Source organism: Cetorhinus maximus, chromosome 2 (genome assembly GCF_964194155.1).
Source record: "Cetorhinus maximus chromosome 2, sCetMax3.hap1.1, whole genome shotgun sequence".
Taxonomy (NCBI): domain Eukaryota; kingdom Metazoa; phylum Chordata; class Chondrichthyes; order Lamniformes; family Cetorhinidae; genus Cetorhinus; species Cetorhinus maximus.
The window spans coordinates 33,273,481-33,293,344 of NC_135880.1; the positions used below are offsets into that span (position 1 = coordinate 33,273,481).

The 19,864-nt window shown below is 39.8% G+C and overlaps 1 protein-coding gene across 5 annotated transcripts in view; it reads left to right on the top strand.

Annotated features, from left to right (window-relative positions):
- erbin (erbb2 interacting protein) overlaps positions 1-14,082 on the top strand; it is a 322,194-nt gene extending 308,112 nt beyond the window's left edge. For all 5 annotated transcript variants that reach the window (XM_078562777.1, XM_078562787.1, XM_078562807.1 and 2 more), the window contains 3 exons: positions 3,103-3,195; positions 3,469-3,543; positions 11,153-14,082. In XM_078562777.1, coding sequence (XP_078418903.1) covers positions 3,103-3,195; positions 3,469-3,543; positions 11,153-11,260 — 276 coding nt within the window. In that variant the 3' untranslated portion in view covers positions 11,261-14,082. The remainder of the gene's footprint in view (positions 1-3,102; positions 3,196-3,468; positions 3,544-11,152) is intronic.
- Positions 14,083-19,864: the final 5,782 nt, after the last annotated feature.

Below are 19,864 nucleotides of genomic sequence, written 5' to 3' on the forward strand. Positions count from 1 at the left end.
CCAGTTTGGGTTCCGCCAAGGCCACTCAGCTCCTGACTTCATTACAGCCTTGGTTCAAACATGGACAAAAGAGCTGAACTTCTGAGATGAGGTGAGAGTGACTGCCCTTGACATCAAGGCAGCATTTGACGGAGTGTGGCATCAAGGAGCCCTAGCAAAACTGGAGTTAATGGAAATCAGGAGGAAAACTCTCCACTGGTTGGAGTCATATCTAGCACAAAGGAAGATGTTTATGGTTGTTGGAGGTCAGTCATCTCAGTTCCAGGACATCACTGCAGGAGTTCCTCAGATAATGTCCTTAGCCCAACCATCTTCAGCTGCTTCATCAATGACCTTCCTTCCATTATAAGGTCAGAAACGGAGATGTTCTCTGATGATTGCACAATGTTCACCATTCGCACCGACTCAGATACTGAAGGAGTCCATGTCCAAATGCAGCAAGACCTGGAAAATATCCAAGCTTGGGCTGACAAGTGGCAAGTAGCATTCACGCCACACAAGCTCCAGGCAATGACCATCTCCAACAAGGGAGAATCAGACCATCACCCCTTGATGTTCAATGGCATTACCATCACTGAACCCCCACTATCAACATCCTGGGCATAACCATTGACCAGAAACTGAACTGGACTAGCCATATAAATACTGTGGTTACAAGAGCAGTTCAGAGGCTAGGAATTGTGCTACGAGTAACTCACCTCCTGACTCCCCAAAGCCTATCCACCATCTACAAGGCACAAGTCAGGAGTGTGATGGAATACTCCCCACTTGCCTGGATGAGTACAGCTCCCACAACACTCAAGAAACTTAACAGCATCTAGGACAAAGCAGCCTGCTTGATTGGTACCACATCCATAAATGTTCACTCCCTCCACCACCAATGCACAGTAGCAGCAGTGTGTACCACCTACAAGATGCATTGCAGGAATTCACCAAGGCTCCTTCGACAGCACCTTCCAAACCCGCGACCACTGCCATCTAGAAGGATACAGGCAGCAGATAGATGGGAACACCACCACCTGGAAATTCCCCTCCAATTGACTCACCATCCTGAATTGGAAATATACCATCATTTCTTCACTGTCCCTGGGTCAAAATCCTGGAATTCCCTTCCTAACAGCACTGTGGGTGTACCTACATGGACTGCTGCGGTTTAAGAAGGCAGCTCACCACCATCTTCTCAAGGACATTTAGGGATGGGCAATAAATGCTGGCCCAGCCACCGACACCACGTCCTGTGGATTAATTTTTTAAAAATGAATTTCCAGTGACTGACTAGAAGAACCACACAACAAAATTTCCAGTTTTACGGCTTTTACTGTAAAAATAAAACTAAAGACAACAATGTCTAAACACTATTCAGTGGGCAACCTATACTATAAGTTACAGAAATTCCATTCTATCTGGGAATTAAATGGACAGTTTAAAATGTAACTGCTTATAAAACCTGATTATCCTAATGCTTCCCTGTGAGTCTCAAAAGACCAACAGTCATCGCAGATGCTCTTGACATTGTCTACAGGTGTGAACATTTTGCACTTTCTTCCCAGTAAAACTACCTGGGTCCCCCTTTAACCTTGAACAACCAAGCCACCCAAGCTTGTTGTGGGACAGAATACAGAATAGGCGATATGACCCCCATTCATTCCTCCATTTTGCCCTAAAGAGACAGTTCCAAAACATAACAATCTTATATGCTTGGTATTTGTAACATCCTCCTCTTCTGAAAGTAACAGTTGATACTAGAACCTTGTTGCATGGGCCATGAAAATCTTCACTTACCTTGCCCACATTATTATTCTTAAACAGGCATCACTGAATCAGATAATGAGAAATCATAGACCTTTTCCTCTCCTTTCCCTTTATCCAGGAGCACTGAAACTAATAACAACATTCCCGCTATCACCTAAACTTAGATTGGCTAACAGCACGGACTGGTAATTGAACCTGGGACTTTGATAATCTGTAACACTCTATCAGCTTCTCAGTCACCCTTTTTTCAGACTTAAGCGCTTCTATTAAGTGCAAATCTAGACCTTTTGAGTTTCTATAAGGTGTCATTATAAATTTAAAGTTTAACAGGTTGCTTAAATTCATTTTACCTTTAACATTACAGGTTCAGACATTGCCTTTTTACCAGCTGTAGTTGCCTGGTGTCACGAGTAGTTAAAAAAAAGCCTTGAGGTAAATTTGGAGCATTGAACAGTTCACCTCTAAGAAAGACTTAAATCCTGAATTTCCGTTTGACTTTCTGCCACGGTAACGTCACCATTTATATAAAATAAGCCCCATTTACACCACACTTATAGTGAGTTATGGCAGAGCAGCAGTATGAGATTTCAGACCTTCATATAAAGGACCTTATCATGTCTTTCAGTAGTATCTCACTTGTGTTGCAAATAATTAGCTTTTGGAGTGTAGCAATGTAGAAAAATCTGGTAGCTATTTTGCGAGCAGCAGAAGCCCACAAATAGCAATGTGATGAATGACCAGATCATCTGAGTTTGATGTTTGTGATCTGAAGCAGAAATATTGGCCAGAATAGTGGGAAATATCCCTAATTCAGTCAAATGGGACTTTTAAAATCCACTATCAGAGCGGACAGATCCTTGTTTTGATATCTATCCAAAGGGCAGAATTTTTCAATAGCGCAGCGCTAATCACAGGCTGAAGTCCTACTTTCGGCCTCAATCCACAGGTTGCTGACTTGGAGATGAGAATGTTAACAGCTAAACCAAGTTGACAATTTAACATGAGCCGTACAATTGTCGGTCAGTAAAATTTGTTTTGAAATATTTATGAAAATTGTGGAAAACCCATGTGTTTGAAAAGTTCTCTCCAGTGAGAACTGAGTTGAAATTGCCAACGTGTACTATAATTAGGATCATTATCGCTTTAAAAAATGCAGACTTTCGTTCCCAGCACGTGGGTGAGATGTGTGCCCAAATCCCAAAGGTACAAATGATGAAAAAGATTTTAATCTACTTTTTGATTTTCCTTTTTCCCTCCTCCCCTCCCAGTTTAAATTATAAACACCAAGTTAAATAGCAGTGAAATATCTCAATTTAATTAAATGTTGTTTCCTTTATCCTACTTTTTCAGATGCATGTTAGAATAGATAAGAATCCTGAGCTGGGTTTCAGTATATCTGGAGGTATTGGAGGTCGAGGGAACCCTTTCAGACCTGATGATAATGTGAGTATTTAACTATTTTATTGTTTCAACTGGACATTGACCACTTTAGAGGAAAATAAACCTTGAGCTAGCCACATGTTAACTTGTAGCAGTTTAAGTAACTAGAGTAAATTTTTTTAAAATTACTGAACCTTATTTTAATTAGAATTGCACATGATGTCTTCCAAATTGTATACATTCAGTGTCATAGTTTATTATCATGAGTTTCCTTGTAAGTATTTAAGATTACAGAAAAATATGTTTTACACCTCTTAATGTTTATTCATTATTTAGGGTATATTCGTAACTAGAGTTCAACCAGAAGGGCCAGCTTCAAAACTGTTGCATCCTGGAGATAAAATAGTTCAGGTAATTTCCTATTAAGCTTACTCAATTTTCTGATCTCCACATTGCCTTAAATTGCACACTGTCTCATTTGTTCTCTCCCACTGTCTCACATACAGTCTTTCTCCTGTATTTTCTATTATGCATGCTCTCATGCATGTGCTCCAGGTATGTTCAAATTTGCTTATTTGTTAATATTTCTTGCCTTAAAGAAATTGTCTCAAAATGCTGAACTTAATCATTGACTCTGTCTTTTAATATTGTACAGTGAAAACTTCATCCATTGTTACTAGCTTAGCATTAGCATTGTTAAACTTATGCTGTTGTGGAAAAACCTCAAGATCCTGAATTAGTGTTAAAAGAGCAGCAATTTAACCTACATTGTCCACAAGGTTGTTTATTTTTAAGTGGCATCCATAATTCCATTTGATTTCCTAGTTTTACTTTCCTGTTGCTATGTTCTTTATGATTAATAAGATATAGATCTCACAGCAGATTTCTCCTGAACCTCCTTACTCTGATTTACTTTGTAAATCACATTTACATGTAAATGGCTTCAATCTGTGTATCTATGAACCAACTTTGAGAATTGAGGCAACATTTTTCTTCCAAAGTAGTGTTTTAGTTTCTTCTGATTACCACAAAAGTTAAGAGTTTGGCTGTCTCTTCTAAAAGTATTTACTGGGTTCTAATTTCACAGGGCCAGTAACCCACTCAAGTGGGTTCTTGCCTGAACCTTAATGCGTGAGTTATTGGGCTATTTCTCTGCAGTAGGCATCTTAGCCAAGCCCAATCCTGTTCTCACCTGACAAGCACAGATGCAGCAACAGGTGTCGCTAGACTGAGAAATGTGCCCGCTTTTCTCCTTCCTTAAATTGGAGTTGCTGAAACCAGTGCTTACCACTGACTTAACTGAGCTGAATCAACCCAACATAGGGTTGAACTTGGGACCTTCTAGGTCTTAATTGCAAAGGTACTTGCTAAATAAACTTGCTTAAGCTTCCAGGAAGCCTATGATCGCAGCTACCTGTCTAGGTGAAATGGCTTTTTTTTTTTCAAACTCCTAATTATCAAATATTATAGATCGATTCAGTAAGTCATGTAATAAATCAAAATACTATATCCAAACTGTTTGCCTACATCATCTGTGCCAAAACACACTCCATTACTTACTATCTTTGTCTAAAGGACACGTGGCACCATCAATTTCCTCTCTCAAAGGAAAAAAAGAACTTAAATACTCAATTGCTTTCAGGAGTCGATATGGCAAATATTCTGAACAGCTTGCTTAATTGAAATAATTTCACCACTGTGGATACTTTCCTCCATTCACTAAGGGATAGGCTCATTGAGCCAGATCTCTGTCAAAACCTCAAGCACATTTGGTTCATGACTGGTCTTGTTTATCATCACATCTGCTTCAGCCACAGTGAATATTACTGCACCTCCCTCTCTTCCGCTATTCTCGGATCATCATCAAGAGCAAGGAAACCCAAAGCTCCCTTTCAGAGAAAATGGTGAACTGTCTTATCAAGCCCCTTTCCACTGTCCCCTTCGTCCTTGCCTTCAAACCAGGTGCAAAGAATACATGGATTATTTTATTTATAATATTGATACCATATATCTAGCAGTTGCCACTGCTGTCACCTCCACATCTTGTTTCCCTTAGTCATATGGTCCCAACCACCTTATTGGCAATCCTCTATCTCTCATGTTTTCCTGGTACCCGCACCCTCTCCAATCCTACCTCTTCAATGAGCCCACCCTCCCTTTTCATGATTTCTCCTTCCTTGTGCAGCTCTTGGCCCCCATGTTTCTGCCAAAAAATCCTTTTCCACAGATACTATCCCTCATTGGCTCCTTACTCAAAAGTTCAACATTTAACCCATCTGTTCCATCCAACTAACAACCCATTTTTAAGTTCCATTTTTTCTCATTTGTGTCATTGCCTTTCAACTTCATGTCAGTATCTTACAAAAGTCCAAAGTGTGTCAATGCTGCTTCTGCCCTGTTGATAGCACTGATAATTCCCTGGAAAAAGTTACAAATAACATCCTCCATGACTAAAGTTGCAATATTATCTCTCCTGTCCTCCTTGACTTCTCCACTGAATTTGAGGGAATCAACTACACCATCCTCCTCCATTGCCTTGCCTTGTTCAGCTCCATAGGATGGCTCTTGCATGGTACCAATTCCACCTGCCTGAGCTCCAGCTATGTCTTCTCTCTCATTGGTGGAGCGGTTACCTTTGGAGTCCACCAGAGATCTATGCTTAGCCCTTTCCTTTTTTTGATGTATATCCCTCTGGTGACATCCTCCACCTGCACAGAGTCAACTTTTGTAAGTATGCAGATAACATCCAGCTGTACCACTCCACCAATTCTCATAACCACCTGTTTGCTATCTGGCCTTGGAAATTTCTTACAGCTCAACGTTGGGAAGATTGAAGCTACAAATGCCATTGTCAGACCATTGATTCCATCCCCTTCCCAACAGTGCAAAACCCTGATTGTGTTGTTTAATCCACAATTTACCCAATACCAAGACCCTTACTGATCTACCATGACTATAAGCTCTGCCCCCTATCTCACTCCCAAAGCCACTAATTTTTCCAGTGTCCTTGTTGGCTTTCCACCCTTCAAAAGCACTAATTTGTTCAAAACTCAACTACCCAGATTCTGTTCTACAATAATCCCTTCTTCTCACCCTTTTCATTGTTGACCAGCATTTCCTTCCTGCCAAGCTGTCAAACTTAAAATCCCCATTTTCAAATCATACCAGGGCTCCTACCCCCCTGCTCTGGCACCTTCTCCAACCTTGTGTACCTTGCTGCAACCTTTGGTCTGCCAACCCTAGATTGTTTTGCTTCCCCTACTCTCCTTTGGCAGTAAAGCCCTCAATTGCTTAATAACTAATGTCTCAAATTCCTTCCCTAAATCCATCAGCCTCTCCACTTCTCATGCCACTATTAAAAACTGTTTACAACCCATCTTTTTGACTAAGCTTTCTGTCACGTCTTCTACCTCTCCCACAGCAATTCATTTTCTTTTAGGGTTTCCCCAGCCCCTGCTAAACATTGGCAAAACACTTAAGGACACTGTATAAAAACAAGTTGTTTACATTACCACTCACAATTTAAACTCGTTCTTTCTTTCTAGAAGAGGGTACTATTACATTCAACCTGGCATCAGTTACCTTCATTATAACATGGCGAGCAAATAAATTGGATTATAATTTGCAATGAATATACATTCTAAAGGAATGAAAACCCTATAGGAAAAGTGGTCCAACAATGGCAATCAAGATAAATTAGAAGATAGCATTAGATTAATAGATGAGGCCTACAACATTGTCAAGAAGAGTAGTAAGCTTGAGGATTGGAACAGTTTTAGAATTGTACAGAGAATGATCAAGAAATTGGTGGAAAATAGAACATGAGAGTTAACTAAAAAGAGACATAAAAACAGGTCGTAACATCTCCCATAGGTATGTTAAAAGGAAGAGATTAGTGAAACTAAATGTAGGTCCCTTATAGACAGAAATGGAAGAAATTATAATGGGGAGTAAGAAAATTTCAGAGACACTAAACAGATAGTTTATATCTATCCTCATAGTAGAAGGCACAAAAACATTCCGAAGTTTAAGGAATCAACGGTCTGATGAGAATAATGAACTAAAAGAAATTGATATTGGTGAAGAAGTAGTACTGGAGAAATTAATAGGACTAAAAGCTGATAATTCTCCTGGACCTGATGGCCTACATCCTAAGGTTTTAAAAGAGGTGGCTGAAAGATAATAGATGTATTTGTGTTGATCTCCCAGAATTCCCTAGATTTTAGAATGACAACATGGATTGGGAGGTAGCAAATGTCACAGCAGTATTTAAGAAAGGAGGGAGAGAAAAAAACAAAGAACTATAGGCCAGTTAAGCTGACACCTTGGTTGGCAGCCTTCTGTCTTGTAAGACAGTGGTTTGCACCATGATGGTCAATTCTGTGTTGAGCATCTCCTGGTTCAGCTCAGGAGATGCACTCTGGCATGGGTGCTGCATTTGCTGCAGAGGAAGACAGTGGGCTGATAAGGTGCAGGATTCGCTGGCTTCTGTTTTCTCTGGGCTCTCTTCTCAGCCAGCTGAGCACTTTGTTTCTGCTCGTCTCTTCCAACGCCCTTCCAAACAGTCAGCCTCCAGAGATCACGGCTGTCGGTGACCGTCTCCCAGTTGTCACTGTCAATATCTGCCATCTTCATTTCTAACTTGCAGGTGTTCTTTTAGCAGAGATAAGGTCGCCCAGGAGGTCATGATCCAGTGGCCAGTTCACCATACGGAAGACCTTTGCGTATACAGCCATCATCTATCCGATGAACATGGCTGACCCAGCGTAGATATCGTTGGCTTAGTCATGAGTGCATATTGGTGGAATTAGCACACTCCAGGACCTTTGTATTGGTGATTTGTCTTGCCAAGAGATGCCAAGAATACATTTGACACAGCAAAGGTGGAAATTGTTTATCCTTTTCTCCTGCCTAGCTAGAGTTGTCTAGGTCTCACCACTGAAGTGTGCTTATGGACACAGATTTGATAGACTAGTATTTTGGTGTTCTTGGTCAGGTTGCTGTTGTTTTCAAACTCTTACTTGGCTTGCACATAACAGCTGCAGCTTTTGCTATGCCAGTGTTGATTTCAACATCAAGTGACAGATTACGGGTGATTGTGGAGCCTAGACATGTGAAGCTATCAGCAACTTCCAGCGTCAAATTATCAGTGCTGATGGAAGGGGCTATGACAACATGCTAGGCCATGATATTTGTCTTCCTGGTGCTGATGGTCAAACCAAACGCATTGCAGGCATGAATCTGTCCATTTGCTGCTGAAGTTAATGCTACATATGGAATGTTTGTGCAGCATCAGCGTAGAGCAACTCTCTGATGAGGCTTTGGCAGAACTTGTCTTGGATCTCAGGCAAGCAAGGCTGAAGATTTTTTGGTCAGTTCTGGTAGGTAAGTAAACATCCTTGTAGATGACCTGAAGGCATGTGACAGCAGCAAAGAGAAGAATATGCCACAGGGTGTCGATGCCGGAACACAACCCTGTTTCTCTGGATCTCAATTAGTTCCGATGTTGCCCTGTCATAGCTGACCTTACCCATCATGTTGTCATGGAAAAAGGACTTCACGTTGAGCAGCTTCGGCAGGCAGCCAACTTTCTCCAGCAGCTTAAGTAGACCACCTCTGCTTACTGCTCGGTGAGATTGTGAAGGCAGTGTATAGTGGTCTCCTTTGTTCACAGCGTTTCTCTTGCAGGTGCTGGACTGAGAAGGTCATGTCAGTTGGAGATTTTGCAGCTCTGAAACCACACTGGGATTCAGGGTAGATGCGTTCGGTCAAGATCTGCAGTCTGACGGGAGCAACATGGGCAACATACTTCTCCCATGCTGCTCAGCAGAGAAATGCCTTGATGGTTGTTGCAGTCACTGCAGTTACCCGTGTTCTTGTACACTCTTTGCATCTCAATCATCCTGGAGCACTGGCCCCTCCCTCCAGTAGAAACAGAGAAGATTTCCTGTACTTGGATGAGCTCAGGCGTTTATGGTATCAGCACCTCAAGCTTTGCGCATGGCAAGGGAGTCAATAGCTTTACTAAGCTCCTCCACTGTGGGTTTGATACACCGCTCTGTTATTTCAGGCAGGTTTTCTATGGTGCCTAGAGCTTCCTCGGTGACGGTGTCCCCCCTAGAGTAGAACTCAAGGTAGTGCTCCACCCATCTCTCCAACTGTTTATTACAGTCGGTGATGACCTCCCCTGCCTTTGTTTTCAGTGGAATTGTTTTCTTTGTTGATGGACCTGTTACTTTTTTGATCCCTTTATACATGCCCCTGATATTCTCTGTATCGAAGAACATCTGGATGTTCTGGCAAAATAGTCATTGGCGCACTGCCTAGCAGTCTGTTGGACTTCAAGCGGCTCATAGTACATTCACTGTTTTCTCGCTCAGATCTCTTTTGTAATTAATGAGAGCGGACCGCTTGTCTTCAATGACGGTTAACAGTACTGTGACGTTAGCCTTGCATCCGTCAGCATTTTTCCGCTCTTCTCATTTGTTGAGAGTGCAGCATTGTAGTTGGTGTCCAAAGTATGTTCCATTTCACTTTTGCACTGTGTGAAAATGTCAGAGTGCCTATTCTATCGAGTCGAGGAACTGTTGGCTTTTATCTTGCTGACGTTGATTATGAGCATGTGATCAATGTGGCTGATTTTGATATGAGAATGGCATTTCTGATTTGAATGCAAAAGCTTCAGGAGTTGCATCCTAACCCTGGTACACACCAGGGTGTGGATCTGTATCACAGTCAGCACTGTAGTAACTGTGTGTATGGAGAGTGCTGTTCAGAGAATCACGTCTAGTGATGGTGAGATCCAGCTGGTGCCAATATCCTGATCCAGGACATCTTGTGGCATGGTTTGTTCATAAAGATGATGTTACTTACACAAAGCTCTTGGTAGCAGCAAAGCTCAAATAGTCTCTGTCCATTCTCATTTATCTTTCCCAGGCCATGATGTCCGAGGCAGGAGGGCCATGCCTCATGGTCTATGCCCACTCGTGCATTGAAATCCCCCAGTAGGTGAAAAATGTTCGTGACTTAGGGATTCTGCTGATAGCAATGTCAAGCTCCTCATAGAACTGGTCTTTCAGCTCTGTAGTGAAGCACAGTGTTGAAGCATAGATACTCATGAGGTTAACTGGACCTAATTGAGAGGCAAGTGGAGAGAACACATTCTGAACCATTTGTTGGGGGAGTTCTAGCCTAACATAAGTAGTAGGTAAAATGCTAGAATCTATTACTAGGTACCTGATCTCTGAGGGCACTTAAAAATCATAATATAATTGGAGAGAGTCGACATGGATTTATGAAAGGGAAATCATTTTTGACAAATGTGTCAGGTCTTTTTGAGGCTGTAACTATCAGGGTAGATAATGGAGAACCAGTATGGTTCAATTTCGGGTTGGCAGGCTGTAACCAGTAGGATACTGCGTGGATTAGTGCCTGGGCCTAAGCTATATATAATCTATATCAGTAATTTATATAGGGGACTGAGAGTAATGTATCCAAGTTTTCTGACGATGCAAAGTTAGGTGGGAAAGCTAACTGTGTGGAAGATGAAAGGAGCCTGAAAATGGATATAAACAGGTTGAGTAAGTGGGCAGGCATATAACAGAATATAACGTGGAGAAATGTGAAGCTATCTACTTTGATGGGAAAAGTGGAAAAGCAGATTATTTTTTCAAATGGTGAGAGACAAAGAAGTGTTGGTGTTTAGAGCGACCTTGGTACGCAACTCTCAGAAAGTTAACATGCAGATAGAGAAAGCAATTAGGAAAGCAAGTCTTTATTACAAAGGGATTGGAGTGCAAGAGTAAAGATGTGTTCCAGCAATAATCTTATTAAATAGTGAAGCAGGCTCAAAAGGGCAAATGGCCTATTCCCGCACCTTGTTCTTCTATTCCTATTTGAGTCAAATTGCAGAATTATAATTTTACAAGTGAATAGGTTTAATTTTTGTTAAGTTTGGTTAATTTTTTGCTGTTTGTATTTTTTTTTAAATATATTATGAATGGATATACTTCTTTTGCAGGCTAATGGATACAATTTCGTCAATATTGAGCATGGACAAGCAGTGTCACTATTAAAAACCTTCCAGAATGCAGTGGACTTAATTATCCTGAGGGAAGTTGCATCCTAATGATGTGAATCATGGACAAAAAGAAGAAATCAACCATTGTGACCAGTTTTTTTTTAATAAGTAATTCCATAGCAAAAAATGCAGCTGATATCACTTTTTACTGGGAGTTGGGAGAGGGATCAATGGACTGATAAAATGGTCAAATGAGTTTAGGCTGTAATGTATTGGCAATGGTAGAGCTTTGGTATAAGGGGCACAACCACTCTATAATGGTAGGGGTGTGGATACAGGGACTGAAATAGGTAATGGAAGCAAATATTGCAGGGTGAGGAATTAATATAGTAAACATCAAAATCACTCTTAATATGAACAAACCTGTGTGCTTTTCTGTACAGAATTTAGGTTTTATTTTTGGATAATCTTATACATTACTAAATAAATTGTACAAGGCTTATGTAGTGAGCCTGATTTTAGCTCATGGACAGGTGGCAGGGCTATCTGTTCCATAGAAGTATGCCTTTATTTTTAATCACCTTTGTATAATTGTTAAACGCTGAAACCTCTGGGTATGATATACAGGAGCTGGAAAATGGATGTGTGTGCATTGTTTAGACGAATGGGTAGGTGAGTGGCTTGAGCATATACAATAAAGTGACCTTGCTGGGAGTCGATGGTAAAACTGAATATGGGGCTAGGTTACCAAAGTAAATGTATGATAGTGTGGTTTAATGATGGAGAAGTCATTATTCAAAGTTGGATTGGGAAAGGAAGAGCAAATGAAACCTGTCTGTCTGAGATGGTCTGTTACTATAAGAGTGTTCTGAAATGTGAAGTGGATTCTTAAAGAACAAGGTTTCTTAGTGTTTTTACAAAGAACGAGGATTGTGGTTATGCTGCCTATTACTGTACGAGAATGTTATTTTATTACACTGTTATCATTTCTAGTACATTTGGCCAACATTTTAAAAAAAACCTTTCTATCTTTACTAAAAATGGGTATAATTAACAATACTGATGTATACTGGTCACTCTTGTGTATCACAGTGGAAGTGCCATAGGAGACCGAGAATTAAGTTTTTAATACAGATTCAAACTGTGCAAAGAAGCAATACTGTATGTATATTTAGAAGAAAATATCTGGGGTTTTATGAATTTAGTAATATTGCTTACCTTTTAAAATCTCAATTCCCTGTAAAATTTCTATACCAACATAAGCATTAAATCAGTTCATTTATTTTATAAAATGTTCAGTCTAAGAATTATTTGAACAAAACCCTTTAAATGCTCCCATGATGGTGCTAAAAGGCTATTTTCCTCACATTGGAACCAAATTTATCGACAAAGTTGCTCCAAGGGTTTAGCAGAAATAATTGTGTACATAAGCAAAAACAAAACCCTGCTTGGGTATTTTCTGTATGTTGCAGCAGCTCATGGCTTCATGTCTCTTGATCACTGGTATTTTGTAGCAGCATTCCCATTAAGGTAAATTGTATAAAAGTTTGTTGTGCGTTGAAAACTTCAAAGGTTTTCTTTTTTTTTTAAGTTTGATGCAAGGTCACAAGCTGCGTTGATTGCTAACTTTCTATTTTAAAAGATTTTTACCCACGGTTAAAGGCATGGTTTTTAAAAGCGTGGAAACAGTTTTTAAAAAGTAAGAAACTATTTTACCTATTGGGGAATAATACTGTTCAGCTGCGTGGTAATACTGTAACAGAACTTATACAGAAAGAGTAAATTATATTTCAATGAAATAGCCTATTGGTAAGAATTGAAGTTTGTAAAATGTTTCAAGCTAGAATTGCCTTTCATGAACTTGGTGATCATAAAAGTACCACTGTTTGAAATCTTTGCATTGTGTATGCACTGTCAAATTATATTTTGGTGGGTCAAAAAGAGCTCATTAATTTCACATTCAATAATTTTCAATTCCTGGATGCAGTAATGACCTGATACATCTGGAATTATTTGATTTTTATGTAACCTGGAGCAACAATTTTGAAGCCAAATTTCGACCAATATCAGCAAGTCCATTGATTGGACTGGATCAAAGCAGTGGATGAGATGCCAGCTACTTGTCAAAAGTAAAACAAAGTCTCGCCTGTCTTTAGTAAGCCATATCCTGCAGCACTTCTGACTTTGCAGGAAGATGGTTGATTTTAAAGTCATTAGTTTCTGTTTCATTTCTATCTTGTTTTACATAACGGTTTTTTAAAAAAAACTATTTTTTTGTGTGATAACCGGTTTACGAAGTCGGTGTTTGATTATAAGGTCAATAGCGTTTTAGGTAACTGTTGGATCTCTGTTGATGACCAATACATGAAAGGTGTAATTCAGCTGCATATGTAAACCAGAAATAAATTGAAAAGTCTTAAACATTCCCTCATATTTATTATGTAACTTATTTATTTAGATGGTTTCTTTTGGACTGGATTTTTCTAAAGTTTGTATATAGTTGAACGCGTCCTTGATTATAACAAATTTAAAATGAACCAGCAGTAGCCACTGTACTTAACCTGGTCCCCACAGTAACACTGTATTCCTGATTATATTTTGAACCATTGCCTTTTTATTGAGCAAGTCTGAAATGATGTTTGAAAAGAGCTGCATTTGTTCAACATTCCACATTTTGTATATAACTAGATGGTTTCTGACATAATCTATGGTAATTAGGGTAAACTAATGCTCTTCGCAGTCTGATTTACTTTGTACAGTTTTAGTTTTAATGAAGGCAGTCTGTTGTATATGAAATCTTAAACAGTCAGTCAAAATCGCTGTGTCCCACTGACAACTGAAACTGATTTATAAATCCACTCAATTTACAAAAATGCAAATTGCTTCTATATGTTCCTATTGTGGTTTATTAAAAAAATTCCAATCACTTACTTTATTTGACCACATTTTGTGCTTTTTTTTATCTTGAAGTAATTTCTATAGTGCACTAAAGCACTTTATGGTTGCAATATTACCTAAGCAGTACCATTGTTATGTGAACCATATGAAGTGAACTCTATAAGCAGTAATGTAAATTAAAAGCATATTACTAAAACAAAAACTTTGAAGTCAAGTCACCTTTTCAGTCTTATTTATAAATTCCAGATTGTCTATAAATCATTGATGGGAGGTTTATTATCTTAAACTATATTTTATAATTAAATTTCTGTGCATTAGACTCTCAAAGTTTCGTATTTATGTAATATCAAAAATAAAAAACAGGATGCTTCCTGCAGTCTAGGCTCATGGATTTGTTCTCATTGTTAAACTTATAGTGTAAGTAAAAATAAAATAGCTTTTGAGCTACCTCTGACCTCTCCATACTGAATGACTTTTAAAGGTCTTTTTTTTAGCTTTGCTTCATTTATGACTCATGTCCAAGTCCTGGACATGCAGTCAACATTTAATTCCATACAAATATAAGTTGTTAACATGTGTTGCCATTGCTGCACTGAAAGAACCTCTCACTGTTGCAATTACATACAACAGCGAGTAAATACAGTAGTAGCACAAGATACCTTAGAAGATAGCAGAAATATGTCTCATTAAAGAAGCAGAAATAATTCCGGTTAGGATGATATTACACAACAGTAAATATTATATTGCACTGTGTGCGCAGATGGAGTTTATTGTGTTCATTTATCTCAGTGCTAGTTAACTAAACTTTCATTAGAATGTATTAATGTATCATGACCTTTCTTCATCTAGTCGTACCAGTAGGTGTCTAATGTTGACCATAAGACTCACTAAACACCCTCAGAAAATATTGATAAAAGGAAACTCATGCAATCTCATCTTCCAGTCAGTGATACCTAGTCTTTTTTAGGCAAAGCTTCTGTAAATTTTGTACACCATCTTAGGTGATTGCATTTCAAGGGTAATTAGGTTAATCAATTTTACTGATTCTATCAATTAGTTAGGATATGTGGGAGTTGTCAGTGTACACCAATTTTGGAATCTAGACAACGAGTAATTCTTTCCTATTTGTCTATCTTCCATATACCATTGAATTGACCCCCTTTTCTAGTGCTGACCTCTCCATTTATTTGTTTCACATTCTTGTTTGCAAATCTCCCAATGATCTTGCTCTATCTTATCTGAGCAAACTTCTCTGGCTAAGTCCCAGTTAGTGCTTGTGTCTCCTGCTCTGGTACACTGCCTCTGCCCTGCTCCAGCATAAATCTTTGGAGCTTTTTGCCACTTTTACCTTGCCTTTGGAACCATCCCTATTTACCTTGCCACTTCACTTCTACAAAGGGGCCTTTAGGGACTATAAGATAAAAAAAATCAAGAGCAAAACTCTGGCCTTATTTCTACTATACATTCTGTGCAAAGCTCTGTCTAGGAAAAAATACCTCTGTTGGGAAGCAAGTTGAGTTACAGTGACTCTTCAGAAAGTACAGTGAGAATTTTAATTTTTGGGGGGTATAGCCCATTAAGGAAATAAGCTCTTGGTGACTTAGTACCTCCCACTAAAGGCAAAGGATGTTTTTTAAAAGACAAGTTGGATTCCTGCACACCTTGTTTCAAGAGACTTATACAAAGAAACAATCAGTGTGGTGGGAAGCAGTCATGCTCTGTAGGTATACCTGCCACAATACCTAATCTATCTTCCCCACATCTACTTGGGAGGAAGAGGGAATCTTAAGTTCCTTTTTACTTGTTAGATGATAGAATCATAGAAACCTGCAAGCATTTTGCCATTTGTATGTGGAGACTAAGATGCTACCCTTTTATATAACTTCATGTGCACCTGCTGAGCTTCCTGTTCTCTCTGCATCGTTTTGAAAACCCTATTGTCAGCAAAGCCCCCCCATTCATCAGCTTAAAAAGGCCAAGTTCTGTAATATATTGGAGAAACTTTGTAGTGATTAGACTTTTTGTCATGTTACTTGATCTATGAGGCAATGTCTGTTGCTTTCTATGCATTTGTTATTAACTTCAATTTGATAGCAGCTCCAAGTTTAAAGATTCACATAGATCCTTCCTTGTAACTGATGACATGACTAAATTGTTAAATTTGCTTGGTAAGCGAGCTCAAAATAACAGTTACCCAGTAGAAGACTATTCTTGCATAAATATGTCCCAAGTCTATTATCCAGCCTGGGGCCTTGGATACCACAGTCGGAGAAACATTCTTCAAGCTTTAGATGAACATGGAATTTGATTTTGGAGGCACAAGGTTCTCACTGATTATCCCAAACCGCAATAGGTAAGAGATGCTCTGCACCAATCTTTGTAGGTGGAGAAGGAATTTGGGACCACTTGTGCTCAAATGATCTCTTGCAGGATTAGTGAAATGCATGTGGAACAGAGTTCAACAGAAGACTTTTGGACATTTAAATGTATTAAATACGTTGAGCAAATTTTTAATTGATTAAACTGGTGCAAGATCAGTGCAGACTTGGGTTTTTAATTCATAATAGCTTCCAGAGGTTGTTTCTGAATGGTATTGAAAACATTACCCATTGAGAAGCCCTAGCTGAACAAGCAATATCATAAATCTCCAACAGATTCAGGAGCAGAGCACCCTCAGAAGTTGTTTAGGAAACTGAAAGAATCTATTTGGCTTACGCTGTCAGTCGTTACTACTTTCTCCATTTGGATGACTGTCTTTTTCCAGTGAGTCATAACTGCAATTCCGTCATTACTGTCTTATTTGACATTCATGACATCATTCCACAGAGCTTTGGAATTTTCAGAAAGCTGAGGTTAATGGCTCAATTTGGGGACCAGTGGAGCTTACCAGCTTTTAGTTCCATTCCTCAAGTTGCATCTCATCAGAAATCTCAGCATAAGCAAAAATTGGGTTCATCAGATACCAGTGAGCTTCTGTGTTAGATCCCATTCTGTATCCACTAAGGTTAACGTAGAAAGACTTTTGAGGCTTTTAACTCCCTCTTCCCATGTTGTCTGCAACAATTTGGCTTGGACTAGATGAATGGCTTTTTTATTAGTTCATGGGATGTGAGCATCCCTGGCTAGGCCAGCATTTATTGTCCATCCCTAATTGCCCTTGAGAAGGTGGTGGTAAGCTGCCTCCTTGAACTGCTGCAGTGCATGTGGTGTAGGTACACCCACCATGCTGTTAGGGAATGAGTTCCAAGATTTTGACCCAGTGACAATGAAGAAATGGCGATATATTTCAAAGTCAGAATGGCAAGTGGCTTGGAGGGGAACTTCCATCCAGGCGGTGATGGTCTCATGTGTCTGCTGTCCTCGTCCTTCTAGATGGTAGTGGTCGTGGGTTTGAAAGGTGCTGCCGAAGGAGGCTTGCTGGATTTCTTGTAGATGTTACACAATGCTCCACGGTGCATCGGTGGTGGAGGGATTGAATGTTTGTGAATGGGTTACCAATCAAGCGGGCTGCTTTGTCCTGGATGGTGTCAAGCTTTTTTAGTGTTGTTAGAGCTGCATTCATCCAGGCAAGTGGAGAGTATTTCATCACACTTCTGACTTGTGCCTTGTAGATGGTGGACAGGCTTTGGAGAATCAGGAGGTGAGTTACTCGTTGCACAATTCCTAGCCTCTGACCTGCTCCTGTAGCCACAGTATTTATATGGCTAGTCCAGTTCAGTTGCTGGTCAATGGTAACCCCCCCCAGGATGTTGATAGTGGAGAATACAACCGTTGTAATGCCATTGAATTAAAGGGGTGATGGTTAGATACTCTCTTGTTGGAGGTGATGGCATAGTGGTATTGTCACTGGACTGGTACTCCAGATAGCCAGGGTAAAGCTCTGGGGACCCAGGTTCGAGTCCTACCACAGCAGATGGTGAAACTTGAATTCAGTAAAGAAATCTGGAATTAAAAGTCTAATGACTATGAAACCATTGCCAGTTGTCATAAAAACCCATCTGGTTCACTAATGTCCTTTAGGGATGGAAATCTGCCGTCCTTACCTGGTCTGGCCTACATGTGACTCCAGATCCACAGCAATGCGGTTGACTCTGAAATGCCCTAGCAAGCCACTCAGTTCAAGGGGTAATTATGGAAGGGCAATAAATGCTGGCCCAGTCAGCGACACCCACATCCCATGAATGAATTTTTTAAAAATAGTCATTGTCTGGCACTTGTGTGGTATGAATGTTATTTGCCACTTGTCAGCCCAAGCTTGGATATTGTCCTGGTCTTGCTGCATTTGGACATGGACTAATTCAGTACCTGAGGAGTTGCAAATGGTGCTGAACATTGTGCACTTTATGATGGAAGGAAGGTCATTGATGAAGCTGCTGAAGATGGTTGGGCCTAGGACACTACCCTAAGAAACTCCTGCAGTGATGTCCTGGAGCTGAGATAACTGACCTTCAACAACCACAACCATCTTCCTTTGTGTTAGGTATGACTCCAACCAGTGGAGAGTTTTCCCCCTGATTCCCATTGACTCCAGTTTTGCTAGGGTTCCTTGATGCCACACTCTGTCAAATGCTGCCTTGATGTCAAGGGCAGTCACTCTCTCCTCACCTTTGGAGTTCAGCTCTTCTGTCCATGTTTGACTCAAGAATCTAGATAGGGTCCAATGAATTCCCTATTGCACATAGTCCACCTTATATTCCTGAGTACAGACAGGTATTATTGGACACCAGTTGGCCATGGTTGTTATTGATGTTGGAGTAGAATGGTAGCCAGGGTATAATGTTATCTTATTTTAAGTCTACTGGGGTTTCCTGCAGACATGAGGCAAAGAAAAATATTGATTGTAATTATTGGGTGACTGGCATCTTAGAAATCTTCAGGAATCATTGCTGGAATTTACAACCAATTCCAAGTATGTCCCTTTGGAGTTAATTATGGCAGACACAATTGGCAACAGAGTTTCCTTGACCAAGCAACAGCCCTATTCTCAGAGATCCATTCCAGCTAAGGTAATCTGCAGCACATCAAAAAGATGACTCCCAGCTGGAACTTGTACAACTCACCAGTGGCTCCTTCTGCTTGAAAATTAAATTTGATGTAATAGATTTAATAATAAGTAATTGATTAGACTCAGTATTAAAATACTGAGACTAACTAACATGGACATGACAGAAGAACAAATTGAAAAAGAAATAAAGATACTTAAGATGGAAAGGCGGGGGTGGGGGGGGATAATTGATATGGAACTGAGGATAAAATTCCTGATCCGAATGGATTGCCACCGCACATTAATAGAAGTTTGGGAAAAGATAGTAGAGGCATTATTACACGTGCATATATAAATAAAATATATATTCTTTAGTAAAGGGAATAGTGCCATTTCATTGAAATTGTTTGGAATCCATATCTCCAAGAGGTATATGCTTGTTTTTTAAAAAAAATTGCAAGGACATTGAATTATTTGGACATTCTCCTGAGTTTTTTTTTTAAAGGTTACAAGTTCACTTTGGTCTGTGGGCAAGCTGCTTTTTCCAAGGTATCACGACTTCTGCTAAATGACCTGCAAGAAACCTGGGGAGATGAGAGTTATTTTGTTTATTTGGATTAAAATAAAAAAAACTGTTGCCAGGCCGTGGACTCCTGATTGGCTGAAAAACACCAGGCCCGAAAGAAGTTCTGTCCGAACATGTATTTGAACTGTGTGTGTGTGTGTGTCTTGGGAGCGAACTGTGAAGGAAGATTGTTCCTCTCACTCTCACTCTCTCTCTCTCTCTCCCTTTATTGCCTGCAGTCCAGAGTGGGTGTTCACCTTCAGCC